General features: G+C 39.5%; 1 protein-coding gene across 2 annotated transcripts; it reads right to left on the bottom strand.

The window, feature by feature from the left end:
- Window positions 1-8,224: 8,224 nt before the first annotated feature.
- unc45b (unc-45 myosin chaperone B) lies at window positions 8,225-15,231 on the bottom strand. 2 transcript variants are annotated; one of them, XM_072388059.1, is made up of 20 exons: window positions 15,108-15,231; window positions 14,330-14,491; window positions 14,192-14,228; window positions 13,889-14,064; window positions 13,615-13,704; window positions 13,310-13,477; window positions 13,036-13,201; window positions 12,717-12,887; window positions 12,460-12,631; window positions 12,026-12,326; window positions 11,777-11,871; window positions 11,392-11,533; window positions 10,897-11,037; window positions 10,673-10,800; window positions 10,316-10,382; window positions 9,987-10,100; window positions 9,541-9,656; window positions 9,303-9,420; window positions 9,054-9,209; window positions 8,225-8,922 (listed from the first exon to the last, which is right to left on the bottom strand). In XM_072388059.1, the coding sequence occupies exons 2-20, from the start codon at window positions 14,489-14,491 to the stop codon at window positions 8,650-8,652; spliced, it is 2,793 nt and encodes a 930-aa protein (XP_072244160.1). In that variant the 5' UTR covers window positions 15,108-15,231; the 3' UTR covers window positions 8,225-8,649. The 2 variants fall into 2 exon arrangements, with proteins under 2 accessions (XP_072244160.1, XP_072244161.1); XM_072388060.1 differs by lacking the exons at window positions 14,192-14,228; window positions 15,108-15,231 and having other exon boundaries at window positions 14,330-14,442.
- Window positions 15,232-19,253: the final 4,022 nt, after the last annotated feature.

Genomic DNA, 19,253 nt, shown 5'->3' with positions numbered 1-19,253 from the left:
AAAAAAGAAAAGGACTATAGTGACAGGTCTACTAAAAAGCCCGCACTCACTGCATAAGCAACACAGTTATTTACCTCGAGTATACAGATATCACAGACTTATATTCAGGTCCAAGTGAGCTTGGCCCAGCTTTGTGCCTTCATCTGTCAGCCTCATTCAAGCCCAATTCAGTCTGAGTTTCTCACTTCTTAGGGATGTAACGTGTATTTCGAGTGTTTTTTATTTGGTCTGAACTGTTTTTATATGCGAGCAGCTGTAAGCTACAGCATAAAAGCATGAAAACGCTTTATATCAACAGAGAAGATCATGTGCACTCTGTCATTTCTGTGTGGCCATGGAAAGAAACTCTTTAGCCCAAACATGGCTTCGGAAAAGGTGCAAACGACTGCAAGAAAATTTAGCAAGCAAAAACTTTTAATACCGTCACATTTCTTTGTCTCCACATATTGACTTTCCCCTTCGAAGTCACACCAAGCCTTTGTAGGGATAGATACAAACGCACGGCCGTGCTGTTGACAGACTGTATTTGGTGGTGGAGGGCCTGAACACGTGGAGATCACAGTACTGATAGGAAGGGGCTCATTGCCGCAAAACACTCTGGTTACATTCCCAGCACATCCTGCCATCGTGCAGTAGAAGAGCTGAATGGTTGCACCTGCAACATAATGCAGGACAGACATCTTGGATAAAACTTGTTCTTAAATCACAAGAAAGGTTCGAAACAAAAGACGACGTTCCTGACCTCTGACGACTGGAAAACTCAGAGTCAGTCCAAACTGCAGCACACTGAAGAACAGCACTGTTGACACAAAAAGAATGAAGCAAAATCAAGTCCCTCTGCGGGTGGACACTTAGCACGCTCTAAAACGACTTAAGAATCACAAACCTACCATTAACGTCAACCATATCAGCTGATGATGCTCTCTGAGTCACAAGATATGGTTCTGCTGTATCCACGGCTGTCCTGAAGCACACCACCTGTTGGAATGAGAAGATTCGGGGTTGACAAGAGGAGAGACCTCCTCGTGTGAACTAAGACGTGATCACCCTTTGCTGTAGATTCAGATTCGGATGCTGGAGTGATTCGTTAAGCCTTAAGAGTGTAATTCAGCCTTGAACTGCTCTTGTTTTTTAATATTGTCTTTAGAATGGTTTCAATTTCTCCATTTAAATACTACATTTTACATTCCTTTGATTCAATTAACATACAGAAAATATGCAGGTCCTTATAGCTCTGACTCAGACTCAGGGCATGATCAAAGAGCTGATGGGAAGAGCTGTTGCTATGTGAGAAGCTGGTGAGTCTGGTTTGCACAACTGTTTAGGTAGTCAGCAAGTATCAAAGTAAGATCTTATCTGTCAGCGGCTTGAATGTTGGGTATGTTGTTCCATCCTGAACAATTCATCTGTCCTCCTGAAAATTAAACGGTTTTTGCCGGGGCAGAGAAAAACAAAATGGCAAACGCACACCAGCATGGCTTTAATGCGACTTGTGGCACGTCTCAGCAACGTCTTCCTTATCATAATAAGAAGTGTAAACTATGAAAATGCAGATCACCTCCTCTCACATCTTCGTCTCTTGGCACTTCCTTTAAAGCGTCTGCTCGGCTTACATAATAAAAAATTTGACTCAAGTTTTGAGTCGTGAGTCAATTGAACAGATCTAACAGAGTCAGTCGACATGACACTGATCAGCTGATCCAGTAGTGGACTGGTTAGTGTAGTGGTAAGATTACCACCTTTCGTGTGGGGGACATGTGTCGGAAAGGGCAAGACCTATACCAGTGTCCGTCTGCCAAACATAATCAGTCCTGTTGGACTTATCGATAGATTGGCCCAACATTCCTCCTTACTACAGAAATAGTAAAACAAAACTTTTCTTTGAGCTCTGGATGAGTGGCGTGTTTACTTGAGACACAGCGTAGGAAACTGTCTTACACACACAGTGACATCACTAATTAAGAGCATTAAAATGCGCATCACAGCGGAGGAATGAACACAATTCGAGTACAAAACAATATGATCCAGCGCGTCCCGTGTACAGTGGATCTAGAGACGACAGATCAAAATCAAAATCAAAGGACTCGATCGGATGAAAGTTAGTATCTAACCTCTTTATCTGCTTCGTTTGAAATATGGAAAGATGGATCCCGCCTACGATCAAGTGCACATGTCCCCCTTCGGCTCCCCTCCGCTGGCGTAAGGCGTCGGCAGTGTTGAAATATGGACTTTTCATCCACTTTTCCCGGTGAGATGGTTGAACACCTTCACACAATACACCTCACTAGCCGTTTTGGTTGCTCTTTTCCTGTGTCAGCATCCGAGGTAAAGTTGGTTCGTCGTTGGATGTTTGCTTGACATCCCGTAGAGACCGTCTGCCAATTACACGTTTCAGTGTGAATTTAGTCATGAAAAATGTTCACTAAAAATCACTAAAATGACTTTTTACCATTATTTTTGCTGTAGTAGATCATATTTGCGATGCACTAACTACTACAGGTGAGATTATTGTGGAAATACGTTTTATATGGGCATAGTATGTATTAAATAACTGAAAAAAATCACTAAAAATCACTGAAATGTCTTATTGCCATTATTTTTGCTGTAGTAGATCATATTTGTAATGCACTAACTCCTACAGGTGAGATTATTGTGGAAATACGTTTTATATGGGCATAGTATGTATTAAATAACTGAAAAAATTCACTTAAAATCACTGAAATGACTTTTTACCATTCTTTTTGCTGTAGTAGATCATATTTGCAATGCACTAACTCCTACAGGTGAGATTATTGTGGAAATACGTTTTATATGGGCATAGTATGTATTAAATAACTGAAAAAATTCACTAAAAATCACTGAAATGTCTTATTGCCATTATTTTTGCTGTAGTAGATCATATTTGTAATGCACTAACTCCTACAGGTGAGATTATTGTGGAAATACGTTTTATATGGGCATAGTATGTATTAAATAACTGAAAAAATTCACTAAAAATCACTGAAATGTCTTATTGCCATTATTTTTGCTGTAGTAGATCATATTTGTAATGCACTAACTCCTACAGGTGAGATTATTGTGGAAATACGTTTTATATGGGCATAGTATGTATTAAATAACTGAAAAAATTCACTTAAAATCACTGAAATGACTTTTTACCATTCTTTTTGCTGTAGTAGATCATATTTGCAATGCACTAACTCCTACAGGTGAGATTATTGTGGAAATACGTTTTATATGGGCATAGTATGTATTAAATAACTGAAAAAATTCACTAAAAATCACTGAAATGTCTTATTGCCATTATTTTTGCTGTAGTAGATCATATTTGTAATGCACTAACTCCTACAGGTGAGATTATTGTGGAAATACGTTTTATATGGGCATAGTATGTATTAAATAACTGAAAAAAATCACTAAAAATCACTGAAATGTCTTATTGCCATTATTTTTGCTGTAGTAGATCATAGTTGCAATGCACTAACTCCTACAAGTGAGATTATTGTGAAAAGAAGCTTTATATGGACATAGTTTGTATTAAATAACTGAAAATATTCACAAAAATCCCTGAAATGACTTTTTAAACCATTCTTTTTGCTGTAGTGATTCATTCTATAAATGTGCCAACTACTACAGGAGAGATTTTCTTCCACCCTATAATTCATTGTAATGTACTACCAAATATGTTTTCATACAAAGCTAGGCTGATATATATAATGAGCGTAACCACGAAAATACCGTATGGTCAGATTTCCAAGATGTGTCTCAATAGCCACACCCTTTCCACAATGTTCAGGTATCGGAGCAGATTGAACTCCATCCCTGGTCCCTCACATTTTTCTACAGTGTGAGGAAGGTAAGGCAGCAATGAGCTTTGTGTGAGGTTATAAAGATTAAGTTTTCATCACGGTTAATTAATAGTTTTTTTACAAGCAGGACCTTTTGAGCTAGCTAGCATGCTGTTTTATGGTGGCTATTTCACATTACCCTGTGAACTCACTTTGGTAGGGAAATGTAATGAATGATGGATAATCAATTATTGTGTCCATCGCTCTAGAAAATGAAAGCATTTCTAGAAATTACGTGCTTTTACAGAGAGGATATGAATTTTCTCTTAAAGCAGCACGCAGTTTTATGCCAACTAAGTTACCAGGGATGGTGCACTTTTTCCATGTCCTTTCTGATGTGCATTCATAACTTTTCATCATCTTTGCATTGATTTTTGACTATTTATTTACAAACAAACATTTCAAGATATTTTCGAGATTATTGCAATTTTGGAACAACATTGGCACAGTTACAATGTCAAAATTTCACACAAAAAGTCAATCAGTATGTTTACATGACACTTGAAAATCATAGAATTATTAAATTATTGCCTTAATCTGACTACAACTGGACAACTGAAGTGCATGCAAACGAACATCACAAACTGAGTTCTCCAACTTCTATTAACACACCCAGATAATGCGATTGGAATTTTCTCCAGCATGTAGGTGCCTTAACCAGAGTTAAAATAGATAAATAAAAAACTAAATAAAAAATGTAAAATTGGGTTGAAGATGGGTACAAAACGATTGTACCTGCTAGACCACTTTGTTATTCTGTTTGGAAAAACCGAGCAAGTTTTGAGACAAATTTTAAGAAATGTAAGTATGATTAAACTCAACAAAATAATGGCTGTATCAGCCCCATTTGCAAATTTATGAAAACGGACCGATAATGTACACTGCAAAACTTATCATCCTATTAATATCTCAAATTTTAGGTGAACTTTGACCACAACGACGGCATTGTCGGATGTGTGAATGTGCACCGCAGCCACTGGAAGTTTGTCGTGAGTAATACACCTGGACAACTATAAGATATTGGAAGAAATTCTATTTAAATTTTGATGTATGTGTCTAACAACACTTTCTCTAATGAACAGTACTTGCATGCACCATCCAGCCAGATATTTGTGGTTGATCCAGCTGATGCAGACAGTGACCTGGAGGACTCAAGAGAGGCAGCCAAGTGTTTCCAGTGAGATTTATTTAATATTACATTCATTTTTTTCACAGGGGCCAAAGTTTCTAGCAGTACCCCCGATTGCAGCACTCTGACAAACACTTTTAAAAACGAATAAATTACTATAAATAGTAACATTGAGAAAATAAATATATGACAGGATTACAAACAATACTAATTTGTGACAGTAAGTATTTCAGAACACGATTCAATCTAATAGGAAGGGATTGGTTAAACATACCCTGGAAGCCTGCCACTATTGCTCACACAACGCAGACGGATGGAACCAGCTGCGGCGTGTTTGTCATGCAGGTGAGAATATATATATTTATATATATATATAAATATATGTCCTGCCATTGTGTCCTTGGGGTGAATTTCTTAAATATTTAAGAACCATGACAGAGCGTTATCAAAGCCTGTCAGTTTTAAAATAATCTGTACAGAGTATGAGAAAATAACTAATTCTGAATTGTGCTTTTTTTCACTCAGATGGTGAGAAAAACTATTGAGACATTCCCTGCAATCCCAGAGGAATTTAATATTAATCCATCTGGCAAAGACATTGCACAGCAGAGAAGACAGATGGCTGAGGACATCCTTCTTGCATCAGGTACTTTACTGATAGTATTGATCAAATAAATATTTCAAAAAACATTTCTTTAAGATAACTATTTTGTTATACAGTAATAGGCAAATGTGTGTGTAGAGAGATAAACTCTCCTGTTTAATAATGCTATTTATTGTAACCTGTAGTCATATGTGTTTCCAAGGACATTTGAAGGAGAGCCAGGGCTAGGATTTCACTCAATTCACATTAAACCAGTGATGTTTGAATTTAATTTGTTTACACAATACAGTTGGTAGGTTCCTTTTGTTGTTCATTTCAGACTCAAAGGAGGACTTCTGCTCCCATTGTGGCCTAAAGGTGCCTCTGTCACTGCAAAAAGAAACACAGAAAATTACTTGGGCAAGTGTCATAAATGTGAGAAGATATAATTCATTTCAACTTCAAAACTAATGGTGTATCTCTAATGAAATATTGTCTATTGTTACAGATTGAATGTGATAAGTGCCAGAGATGGTTTCATGCACCTTGCCTTGGGTTGACTCCAGACAGGATTCCATCTGAAAATGAAGAATGGCGGTGTGACATGTGCTGCTTGCTTACTTGTGAATAAATGCGTCCTGATACCACGATATATGTTGTTTCCTGAAAAAAAGCCTCACCTGTAGTAGTTAGTGCATTACGAATATGATCTACTACAGCAAAAAGAATGGTAAAAAGTCATTTCAGTGATTTTAAGTGAGTATTTTCAGTTATTTAATACATACTATGTCCATATAAAACTTATTTTCACAATAATCTCACCTGTAGTAGTTAGTGCATTGCAACTGTGATCTACTACAGCAAAAATAATGGCAAAAAGTCATTTTTTAAAATTTTTTGTGAACATTATTCAAGACTAAATTTATATTGAAAATTGGAACTTGCAGACGGTCCCTAACATGGACCAGGGTGAATGACGGAAGGTTGACAGGAGACGCTGTTTTCTGGTAAAACTTGAAATCTTGAGGATTGTTGACAGTAATCTTATAGTATATGAAAGTATGATGATGATGATGCTATAAGCTACACCCTTAAATTACGCGGACACTACGGTGGTCTCTGATTAAAAGCACAGATGAAATCGAACGTCAAGCCAATATCCAACAACGAACCAACTTTACCCCGGTGTTTCACCGCTGCTGGCAAAAAAAAGGCTACCCAAGTCGGCTACTCCTCGTCTTTTCTGCACTACACTGGAACCCTGTCAGACACAGTCCCAATTATATTACTACCATTATCATTACTATTACCAGTATACTATTATATTATATTATTATTATCTCTGTATCTCTATACGGGTGCTGGTTTATCTGTCTGTCTGTCGTTGAAACCTCATGAGATGCTTTTTTTTTTAAAACATCAGCAGACACCTGTCTTTCTTTCTTTCCCCCTGCCTAGGCATGCTTCAAATTAATCAAATCAATGAATGTCATTAGTTTTCTGTAAGGGGGTGGTTGTAACACTTTTAAGATACATGTTAAAACCCATCCCAACCCTGTCAGCCATTGTTTAGCAAACTGTATTTTCATAATGGTTTGAAATTAGCAGGGGAAATGCATCACAATCTGCCTAATCAAATACAGTCCAAATTACTGTAAATTCTATGATTTTGATTTGGTGTTGACCAAAAATATTACTTTCTTACCACAAAATATGTTTTTACTCAATAAAATCTGCATGCGTCTGTTTCCAGGCTTGACAACCACCATGTGAGATAGAGCAGAAAGTGGTCAGAAGCTCAGATTTTTCACATTTCACAGATCAAATAAAGTTTTCACAAATCCCAAACACGATATTAATTAATCTACACCCTCTTTGGAATAATAATGTCCAATTTGAGCAGTATAACTATTGTAGTTTTCATACAGGGCCAAAACTTATGTGATCAGCATGTGAAAAAAAAGCTGTGAAATGGCATTTTAATTCACAAATCGGAAGCTGGGAATCGGAAGTCAACTTCTGCGTCATCAAACACAAGCTGTGTAGGTGAAAGTCACAGGCTCAGACTGCAGTGTAGCTAGAGTTCAGCAGTTATAATTGTACAGTCTACTTCCAACATGATGAGGTTCGTTGCCAAGCTCATGTGTAAACGTACCATAGAGGGGTCCCTGCAGAAAACTTATGTTAGCTAGTTCACTATCTCATGATAGTGAAACCTCTTTTAAACATACTTGGATTTGTGAAACCTCTGTTCCAATGATCCAAATGCAATTTTTTTTTTTTTGTGATGAAAAAAAAATTAGGGCTAGCTAAGAAGTGGTTAAGATTGGATCACAAGGTCAATTTTATTTAAGCTGAAGTGGTGGAAATGTGACTCTGTTTTTATCAGGGGCCTGTTAATGATCATCACAGACACTTTCCATTTCAGACAGAACATTTTTGAGTGTTTAATGTCATTTGACACTCCTTTTAAATCAAATAAGAATATATGATTTGTGGGAGTTTGAGCCTAAAATACCTCTGATTCTAATTTTGAGTTACAAACACGTTCACTGACTAACCAGGCAGACTGTTAACTTTGATCACTGAGACTCTGCACTTGAGTCAGTTGGTCTGAGAAATGTGGGTACGCAATGAGACATAAAAAGGCAAAACATTCATTCATTTATGAATAATCATATTGGTATATTTTGGCTCATCTAACCACATAACTCCACACAACAGTGGGACCTCGTATAAACAATCAAATCATGTTGAAAGCATTACGTCTGAGTATCAAATCGGCGCAATCAGAAACAACATGTTTCTCCTACTCCAGCATAGAAGAGGCGTTTCATGATGAGAACTCCGCATTCATGATGGGAACACAACACTGTTCAAGCTTTACAAAGTCAATCTTTTAAAAAAAAAACATTTAAAAGAAAGTAAATAATATACAGATTTATACTGTAAGAATTATTTTTAGAGATTTGGAGCCAGGTTGATAAATTCTTAAAAAAAAAGCAAATGGATACAAAGCATCTATGTAACAGAGGAAAAAAAAACAAAAAATGTCCTTTGCCGTTCATTGACGTCTTGTTTCTGGGATTCTATGAAGAGCTGGTGAAGGGTTTGATGAGACCGAGCTCCATGGCTGTGATGAGACATGCGCGTGCAGCTTCAATGGGCTCCTGCCTCTTAGGATTGTCTTCTGCCTTTCCAATAACCGTGAGGATTTCCAGTATCTCACTCTCGATTAGCTTCTTGGCCAGCTCGCTGTTGTCTGAGTTGAGCATGTTGTAGACAGTCACAATACCACGGTGCTGGACCCGAGGGTTGGTGTGGAGACATAACCTCTGCAGGATCTCAAGCCACTGAGCCGTCTGTTGGGAGAAATCAGTCACTTCGTCAGTGAAACTATTCGGCTATTGTAGCTGTAGACTAGATCTTCTTTTGTGACACTAACGCTTGCATTTTACAACAACAGCAACAAAAAAAAACTGTGGTCACATACCACGAGGGACATTTTGGTGCACAGCTTCTTCTGAGCTGCGGTGAGCATGGCCAGAGCTCCTGCTGCAGCTATCTGAAGACTGTCGTCATCTTCTCCGCACAGCAACAAGAGCAGCTTCAGCTTATCATTGCCATCTTCCAGGTAACGTTCTTGAACCTAAAACATGCACAAAAAAAAAGTTTAGTTACAGTTTTCATACACTGACTGCGTGTAGTCGATGTCATGTAACCCTCTTTCAGCCATCCTCACCTCTTTACATGACACAAGGTTGCACATGCACTCAGTGGCAGCCAGCCTGATCTTTTCATTCTCCTCAAACATGTGGTTCTCAATCTCTGGTAAAGCCTTCTCTTTCACAATCTTTACTCTGCAAATCAGAAGTGGGTTAAGACCGGTAACCACACGTACTGCAGTGAAGTCACATAGGCCAAGCAGTCTATACTTGGCGTCCCTGTGACCACAACATTATGCTGGTTAAAAATGACACCTTAGTTTTTCGCTGTAGGCAGCCAAGTTGGTGAGGCCTTTCAGAGCATCAAAGTTCTGTGGTCCATCTTTGTCTGTGTGAAGAAGGCTGACTAAAGGCCGCACCACCTCGTACATCTGTCAGCCAAAACAAAATCGAAATGAGAGCTGAATTTTGAAAGGCCATTTGTTCAATTGTTTGGGAATTAGATACCAGGACAGCTTACACATGAAATGCAAACAGAAATAATTATGACAATAATCAACCCTCTGATAAAGCCATTTATCGAAGCACATCTAAGCATAATGTGTAAAAGCAAAGACGGCAAATCTCAAAAGTTGAAATAAAATGTTTGTTGAGAGAGAGTAGAGTAGCATATGTGTTTAAAGAATGTCGTACCTCTGTAAATTTCCATTGCAGAGGCATTGGACTGACTAACACATAGCAGCCATAGCTGAATAACTTACCCTCTCACCAGGAAAGGCTATTTCTGGGTTGGATACAGCTGCTATTTTAGCAAGGGCGTGGCTTGCTTTCACCTTTCCAGCATCTGTACCTTCCAGACCAAGTGGTATGAGAGCCTGAGGGCATAAGACAAGAAAAACAAAACATTTAAGAAGAGTATCAACCAGAAGTGGGGGATCGTGCAATCAGGAAAAAGTGGTCTGTCAGGCTCATTGAGTATAAAATATTTTGGTTTCACGTACAGTGAGACAGTACCTTATGTCATCTCACATTTATCGTTTAGACTGCTACTGACTCTCATGTACTTTGGTATCCAAAAACTATTTCTCACCTTTCCACCACCTTGGGCAACAATAGTGCCACGGTCTTTGGGATCCGCTGACAATGCTAGAAAAACCCTGAAGATCAAAACAGAAAATGTTTGCATTTGTACTTCAGGTCACTCCTCAATCATTACACATTTTTCTAATAAATCAAGTCAAAATGTAGAAATGGGAACAAAATCGATTCAATCCACCTTTCTTTTAGTGGCTTCTAAGTAGCTGAAGATGAGCTTCACACAGAAAATGGAGGATTTTATGTATTCATTTACAAGAGGAGGGGTGGGGATGCAGAGTACCGTGTGGAGGGACATGACATACATCACAGCATGTTAAAAGGCCTTCCCATCACATGTTTGCTGTCTCACCTTGCCAGCATCTCCCTAGTCTGATCAGTCAAGATGGAATTGTCTGCTTTGACCATGACAGCAAGAGCTGATATGACTCCAGCCTTCAGTAGCCTTTTCACTCTCCTATCAATAAAGTCCTTCTTGTCCTGAAAAGGCAAAAAACAAATGCTGATAACACAGACTGTAAATTTCCCGCTGTGGTTATGCTTGTTCATCAACTGTGGTTAGAGTTTCTGCTTTACCTTGGGGTGTTGCTCAGGCACATGTTGTTTTGAGAACTTGGCCAGTTGAACCAGCTCAGGGAGGATTTCCTTCTTTTCGTAGCAGTTAGTGCAGTTAACCAGGGTGCAAGCAACTGCATATAAGATTGTTTTATCCTTCGACTAAAACAGAGAGAAATAAGGGATATTTGTAAATGTCGGAGCATTTATGCACATATTCCATGGTGTGCCTTTTGTGAAGTGAACTTTAATAGTCGGTAATATGTAAATCATTCTCTCATTAAAAAAAAGACAAACAACAAAACAATATGGAGTATCTTTTGTCTTAATGGAGGGTCTGTTGCTAAATGATGTGTCATTTCAGATCATGTGTAGCTAATTCTACACTTCAGGGATGATGGTTTTCAGATATGATCTGCTGTTTATGAGTAGAGTCGGCTTTGATAATTTTTCACTGGCGTAGAGAAGTGACTCATCCTTGAGGTTTATGCTTCTTTCAGTCTGTTATTTCTGTACCTTAGCCAAATCGAACATGGATTTCATTGCAAGTTCGTCCTCAACAAAGTCATCTTTCACGTCGGCATCATTCGTCAGATAAGCAAGACCCTCAATAGCCCACTTCCTTGTTTTGGTATCAATCTGAGGGTTACAAAGCCACCTTTAAAAGAAGAAAGAGAATCATTTTACAGAACATCAAGGGACATTTTTAGGAACTAGAATTGCTATGGCACTGTGATACTGCATAGCAACGTCAGTGGCTCTATATTAAAATGTGTTTAGCACCTAATGTTGCTTGTGTTACTAACAGATTTTTCCTTGAAGTGATATTTTTTCTGTGGTTATGGACAATGACCTGCTTGAATCAGGCAGTCATTTACACCACCAGTGTTTGAGCACTCACTTTCTGCACTGCTTGGCCAGCTTCTCTGTGGAGCCTTCAGCAAACTGCCTTAAAGCATAATCATCACCGCCAGCTGAACCCAGTTTACAGAGACCCTGTCAAGAACACAAGTATACCTACAGGTCACACCTTTGACACGGATATTTCCAGAGATTATGTCACTGTAACACTTCTTGGACTGAGGCCAAAATCACCTTTGACCTGTGTTGAACATAAAGCTTTACTCTGTCCCGTTCTTCGCAAACTCACCACCAGTGCACGAATTTTGATCTTCTCGTTCTTTGTCTTCTTGTAGATGTCCTTGAGCAGTGACACGCCGTTGGTAATAATGAAGCTGGCACGGCTCATCTTTGTGGAAGAATGGATCAGGGCCTCCACAGCAACCATCTGGTCTACCTCACGTTCAGAGCCACACAGCGCTACCATCATCTCCATGATGCCTTGCCGTCCCACCAGAGTATTACCGACGTCAAAAGGACCCTGCAAGAGCCCTGAGATGGTGTTGATAGCATGAAGGGTCTTGTCCATGTTGTTGGGGTCAATTTTTGATCTGTGGGAAGGAAGTGGAGAACGTGATAAAGGAAAGATTACGTGTAATTATAGGTTTATTTGACAATGTCTCTTTTTAGAAGGTCTTTATTGCCTGACTGGGAAATTGTGGTTCTCTTTTTTTAAGAACATACTTGACGTATTCATCACAAATGTCCCTGAAGTTGTCTCTCTCTGGGTCACATTTGAGGTCGTCATAGAGCTTATTGAGGAGCACGCTAGCAATCAGCTGAGTGTTTTCTGTCATGGGCAACTGGTCTGGCAGTTCAGAGACCTGACCACATACTTTGAGGATCTTCTTCAGACCTGAAGAACACATACATGACGTCAGGGAATCTGAGCGGCAGCAACAGTTAGTAAAAGTGACCCGATGGAGCTCTCTATGGCTCACCGTGATCAATAGTGAAGAGGGCCCTGGAGTGGTCTTGCTCTTTCTTGTCTTTGCGAGGCACATTCCTGGTCAGGAGGTTCAGCGCCTGGTCTCTGCCATGACCAGACACCTTTGCATTGGCAATCATCTCCAGCAGAGCAAGTAGAATACTTTTCAGGTCTTTAGATGCATCTGTAGAGAGACATCAAACAAAACATATTAGTCTTAGTCTTTAAAATATTACTTTGTTTTTGTCGGATTTTGCCCAGGATTAAGACTCAATGCTTAGTAAAAATGTCCATCATATAGTAAAGTTACACGAGTGCTTATCCTTTCTCACCCAAAACCAAGGATGCTTCTTTCCCATATTCTCTTGAATCTGCGCCAGTCAGGGAGTCATTGATGCACTGAAGGAGGTTGCAGGTTGCTAGTGCAATTTCCTCGTTGTCAAGTGCCATGATACTGCAGATCTTATCAACACCCACCATGTTAACAATGGCCATGGCCTGTTTAGAAAAAGTGAAATTCGATTGTGTGAGGAAAATACTAAATGAATTAGAAGTCTCTTGTATTTGAGGGCTGTGTTGGTTCACTTTGACTGCCTGTTGACTCACCCGAGCTTTGTGTCCCGTACACATTCCTGACAGAGTACGGACAGCAGCCAGGACCATTTCTGGTTTGCCCGTCCCTATCATGTTGAGTATCAGGGGCACACCATTATTCTGGAAGATTCTCTCTGCTCCAGCATCTTCTCTTGACAGCACAATCAAGTTGTTGGCAGCCTTGAAGTAAAAAAATGAAGCGCAGTTGCATCAAAACCTCCCAATACTGTATCATCTCCACAGCAAGCCAACAAATAATAATAAGGGGAATTTAGTTCAATCCCCTTTTTCTGTTGCAAAAAGCTGATGATGCATACTTTTTCCCTTGTGTCCTTTCCCGTTTCTTCATCGAGGAGAATGTCAAACATGTTTTGCACTCTTGAGTCAGTGGAGAAGGACGTCTTGAGCTGAACAAAGAAAGGAATAATCTTGTAAATAAAACTGTAAGTGATGTTGACATGCCACTGTCTTTCTTTTTGTGTCAACAACGAAAGTGACCACAATAAACTAGAAATCAACAAAGCATTTCATCAACTTTCATGGAGATCTCATTGACATATGCTGTATCAATGCATCTACTCCTTAGCTGACCTTGGCCTGAATTTCTGCTCCCAGCCTGCGGAGAGTCTCCAGGAAAGTCTTGTTCTTTGGTTCGATGGTGGCACATCTCTGAACATCTTTGAACGCCATGTCAAGTTTGCCTAGCTTCTCCAGAGCTTGGCAGCGGCGATACAAAGCTTTAATATCTGCTGCATCGACATCAATTGCTATGAAAGAGTGAAAAAAAAAAAAGTCATATAGAACTTGGGGTTATGTTCATAGTTATCTATTTGCTGTGTTGCTCCTACTGAACATTTGTTTACAGCTGTTTTCATTTCTTAATGAACACTGTACCTTTAGATGCATCAGATGCTGCATTGGCGTAACTTTCCTGAAAAAAAAAAACATTGGAAAAAATGTCTAAATTTGTCTATTTAAGTTGCAAATGCAATCTGCTTGGTGTAAACATGTGTTTGCTTCCAAACAGCTTACCTTTTTTAGGTAGCATGCAGATCTGTTCCTGTGGATCACAGCCAGGAGCTTTTTGTCCTTGCACACCTTAATGGCACTGGTGTAGCATTCAATGGCCTTGTCAATATCTCCTTCCTGAAAGTGTTTGTTTCCCTCATCTTTTAACTGGACTGGGTCTCCCATCTGGCAGTAAAGGGGGTTATTAGTTATAACAAGTAGAATTTACAGATCATATAGCGTTTTGGTTTAGCATGTAAAATCCAACCCTAAACAGGTTATCCCTATGTTTCATCACTTTTTATATCTGTGTAATACAAAAATGACAGTAATTTAAGGATTTTACTTTAACTAGTCAGTTAAAGATTTCTGGACCAGGACAAAAATATTTCAAAGAAGCCAGGGTTTTAAAAAAGTCTTCTGAACATGTGTTGTGCTTTTTTTGTTCATATTCCCACTGGAGTCAAGTAACCACAATCTGTCACTAAAGAAATATTAATCAAAGCCATAAAAAAGAAACATTTTTGTTTTAATGCTCACCGTTGCAAAGCACGGTCCTGCTGACCAGGGTCTCCTGAGGCAAATGGCCATCCACGTGCTATCTCTAACTTTAAATGGCCTCCTCTCAAACCTTATTTGGGCATGGTCTCATACACCAGTCTGAGACTTCCAACAAACACCACCAAATGACAGATCTACTCCAGCTTCTCTGAAAGGTGTTTGTCTGTCTCCTTAACCCAAGTACCCCCAGCACACCTGTCAAGCAAATTAAACGATAATCTTTGTGGCGGGTGTACTGTACCTTTATGTTGTGTGTCTCGTTTTATCCCCCTCTTCTTCTTTGTGTTGTTTAAGTTTTTGTCCTGCGTAGATAATCTGGACCTCCAGCCACTTGTGCTATCAACAGACTTTTTCTGCCTTTTGTAACCTCCCCCCCCACTAACACCTCAGTTTATATTTATAGTGGATCTCAATGAGGTGGGACAGAGCTAAGGTGGACCATCTGTGACATTAAAGGGTTCCTTCTAAAATAACTGACCCCCCCAAAAAACACAGCTTTGCACTATAGTTATAAGAAATCATTTCTGTTTGGGTTGCAACGAATATCATTTCAGTGTTGGTGAATTATTCAAGACTTTATGAGCAAAACCCTTTTTTGAAATACGGTAAGTTAAGTTTGAGTGACCCCTCAAAGATGGTTTGCTCCTGATAAGGTCTATTTAGGGCGCAGACAGCTGAGAACTCACCAGCAAATGCAAGATGTGCTGGGAGGGGGGTTTAAAGAGAGGGTGTGTGGACACACGTATGGGGGGGGGGGCTGACAACTGTAGGACCACAAAAAACTGGTAGCTTCTAGAAAGAATATGATCTCACACATCCGGGGTTTAAAACGTAAAACTTGTTAGCAGGAAGAGTAGAGGTTGGGAAATAGATACCGAACTGTGGAGAACCATTTGACTGCTCACTTCTGCTTGTTCAGCGCAGAAAGATGCAGCAATAACATACATTATAGAGAGACATTTTGCTCTTTGTCTCTTTTTGAATTTCTATTATAGCAACATAAACACCTTTTAGTTTTATTTGGTTGGTATGTATATGGTATGACTACGAGACAACATATTTGTCTGATATTAACTTTCTTTTTCCTCAGATATGATGTGCAAATGTTGCCTAATTAATATTTTCATGTATACACATTTCTGTTCTTCACTACTGTTACTGACAGTTATAGTCTGTCTCTTACCTCAGGTACCCTGAGCGCACCTGTCAAGCAATAGAAACAAAGACCTTTGTGGTAGCTGCACCTTTACATTATGGGTCTTGTTTTATCCTTCTTTGTTAAAGAAAAGAAAATATGTGTTTTACCATGTTGTTTTCACCACAAGGATAAATGGTTAAATGTCCAGGTTAACTTTCTCCTTTATTTCTGTTTCCCAAAATGAACAAAGCATTTTATGTCAGTCCAGGCTTTCTCATAGTCTGATATTACACACTGATTGATAAATGACACAAGCTTTAGTGACTTATGCTTGTTCAGTCTGTTTCTTTCATAGTTATCATCTGTTGGAGTTGGTTCAAATGAAGAACTGTTCTTTTCCCCCCACTTCCCTCATGTGTACTTATAGTTTGAGTCTTCCCTTGTCCTGTGCCAGTGTGTCATGTCCGCTCGTCCTGCACATCAGCCTTATTCCCAGTGTCAAGTCATAGTTTTGGCCGTCCTGGGCCGCATTAAAGAGTCTTTTTGTTGGCCTTTGGCATTTAGCTTCTTTGTGTTCTCATAGAATAGTATTGTTTGCATTTTCCTCGTTAAAGAGTGATTCATAGTTGGTCCTGTGCCGTTTTGTACTTCACAGCTCTTCAAGTAATATCAGAGCTTTTTCTATTAGTGATTTGTTATTTTCTTATTTCCTCGATAAGAGAGATTTTGGTTTGGCTTTTTGCTGTTTTGACTTTGCAGCTCTTCGAGTTAAATCAGAGCGTTTACTTCTTCTTGTTATTTTCCTATTTACTCACTAAGAGAGGTTTTGGTTTGCTGCTTGTCTTTTTGGATTTCCCGGCTCTATTAGTGTAGTCGGAGCCTGTTCCTGTTTTTTGAGTTTTTTGTTCCCAGGGATTTCCCTGTATGTTTTTTGTTTGGAAATAAATATTGTCAGCTGAACCTTTTTATTCAGCACTTACACTTACTTAGTCGCAGGTGAACTGTCTCTCGTGGTTTCTCACTTCACAACCGCTCAAAGCAGGGTGTTAACTTTTTTACCTCTCTTTGTAAATTGTCCTGAGATGACTTATGTTGTGAATTGTCTTAATATGAATAAACTGAACTAAATCTAATTTAAATATGCTTGTAACAAACTTCTTCTAGGTTCTAGGCCTTTAGGACACAACAAATATGGTGTATTAAAACTTTATTGCCACTAGGTGGTATTACCCATCCATCCATTTTCTGTACCTGCTTCATCGTGGACACGTTGTTGGAGCATCGTCCATCCAGAAATATTTGTAGTATGACAAATGAGGGAATAATCAGAATATAAATTAATTAAAGAAACACAATGTGAACACTTCCAGAAAACTTGACTTTTCAAGCAGCAAATGACATGTACAAAAATGTGAAATTGCTCAGTTTGAACAATAATTAACACTTTATTATGTAATGTTACGTTAATCACAACTCATTTTAATCCTGTAATTAAATGTGATGGAGCTAACCTTAACTACTTTACATACAGGTGCAGTTTATGACAAATAAAACAGTGTTTCATATTTTATCTTTTAAAATTCTCGGCTTTGATAACACTTTAGAGTCAAGTCATACCATTCTTTCAAGGTCAGAGGGAGACTTGCTGAAACTACTTTCATGACTCTTCAGACACGACATGTTTGATCAGCTTATGAAGTTAACCTTTCATCTTTCACACCACAAATTTTTGAACCATTTCAGTGACATGTTTGACCTGCAGTAGAGGAGCAAGTTTAATGTTAGTGTGTTGTGTTTAAAGGGAATATACGGGGACTTTTGCAGAGTTTTGATTCTGTCTGCTGTTGTGTACTTCAATTTATCACAAACCACTACTGCAGGGTATATTTTCGAATTGGCAGTGCTGGGAGGGAGTTCAGCATCCTGACAGCCTGGTGGATGAAGCTGTCTCTCACTCTGCTGGTTCTCGCCCGGAGGCTCCTCATTCTCCTCCCGGAAGGCAGGAGGCTGATGAAGCAGTAGGTGGGATGCCGAGTGCTTTGTGGGCCAGGCGTGTGTTGTAGATGTCTTGGAGGGAGGGGAGAGGCATGCCGATGATCCTCTCAGCGGCTCTCACTGTGCACTGCAGGGTCTTCCTGCAGGATGCAGTGCAGCCGCCGTACCACTCAGTGATGCAGCTGGTCAGGATGCGCTCAGTGGTGCCACGGTAGAAGGTGTGCATGATGGGAACTGGTGCTCTGGCTCTTTTCAGTCTGCGGAGGAAGTAGAGGCGCTGCTGAGCTTTCCTGGCCAGTGATATGGTGTTACTGCTCCAAGAGAAGTCCTGAGTGAGGTGCACACCCAGGAAAGATGCTGCTCATTTTCTCCAAAGCATCACCGTTTATGGTCAGTGGAGGGTGATGGGTGGGGGCTCTCTGGAAGTTGACAACAATCTTTTTGGTCTTCTCTACATTAAGAGAAAGATTGTTGTCTCGGTGCCATGCTCAAGGGCACCTCGACTGTGACACCCCTCCAGCTGTCAGTTTCACCAATTTGTTTTGAGTGGCGAGAGTGGGAATCAAACCGCCAATCATCCAGCTATTGGACGACCCACTCTAACCAAAAAAAAACATGTGGAAAGTTAAAGTGAAGCAGAGAGGAAGATGTGGTAGAAATCTTCAGAGGCTGTCATCAATGGGTTCGGATGTTGTTTTCGTAGCTTGGCAACAATTTAGCTGATGATGTCACACGCAGCGTCAGCAGGTAACACAAGTGAGCTCTCTCAGTAGGCAACATGGACATCTGGGGTGCAGAGGCGCCAGAATTACACCATCTACTGTTGGAGAAACAGTACATTGAAGATGTAAAGAAAGAGGCAGCAGGCTGCCGCTAGGGTGGCACCATTCCTGCCATTGCTTTTTTTGCTGTGCAGTAAGCTCTCTGAGCCACTGTATCAGGAATCGTATGTAACAAAACTTCAGTTTCAAGTGTCATATTTTCCCAGTTAAATCAGACAAGCAGAAAAGTCAAAGTTTACCGCTTCAGAATTAATCTAATGGAGTAAAAGGTGTGAACTTTACCTCTGAATAATTTTGGTTGAACACTAACAGGTAACTGTTCGTTTCTTTGAAACAGTACTGCTGTCATAAACATAACAAATACACAGGTGCCTGAGTTTGTATGTATGTTCTTCCAATGAGAAAATCTATAGGCCTTTGGGGGAACAGAATTATATTATTATTTATATACAAAATTCAGTGAATTTGCAGT

The sequence above is a fragment of the Leuresthes tenuis genome, unplaced genomic scaffold (genome assembly GCF_036924035.1).
Source record: "Leuresthes tenuis unplaced genomic scaffold, fLeuTen1.0.hap1 SCAF_6, whole genome shotgun sequence".
NCBI classification, from domain to species: Eukaryota; Metazoa; Chordata; class Actinopteri; order Atheriniformes; family Atherinopsidae; genus Leuresthes; species Leuresthes tenuis.
Note: the sequence above shows the minus strand (reverse complement) of the source record. Positions and strands in the feature narration are given on the sequence as shown.

Coding starts and splice junctions, on each gene's coding strand:
- unc45b (XM_072388059.1), bottom strand. CDS start 14,491: ATGGGAGACCCAGTCCAGTTAAAAGATGAGGGAAACAAACACTTTCAG. Junction 10,383..10,672: donor ACTAGGGAGATGCTGGCAAG/GTGAGACAGCAA, acceptor TTTGATCTTCAG/GGTTTTTCTAGCATTGTCAG. Junction 9,657..9,986: donor TAGCCTTTCCTGGTGAGAGG/GTAAGTTATTCA, acceptor TTTGGCTGACAG/ATGTACGAGGTGGTGCGGCC.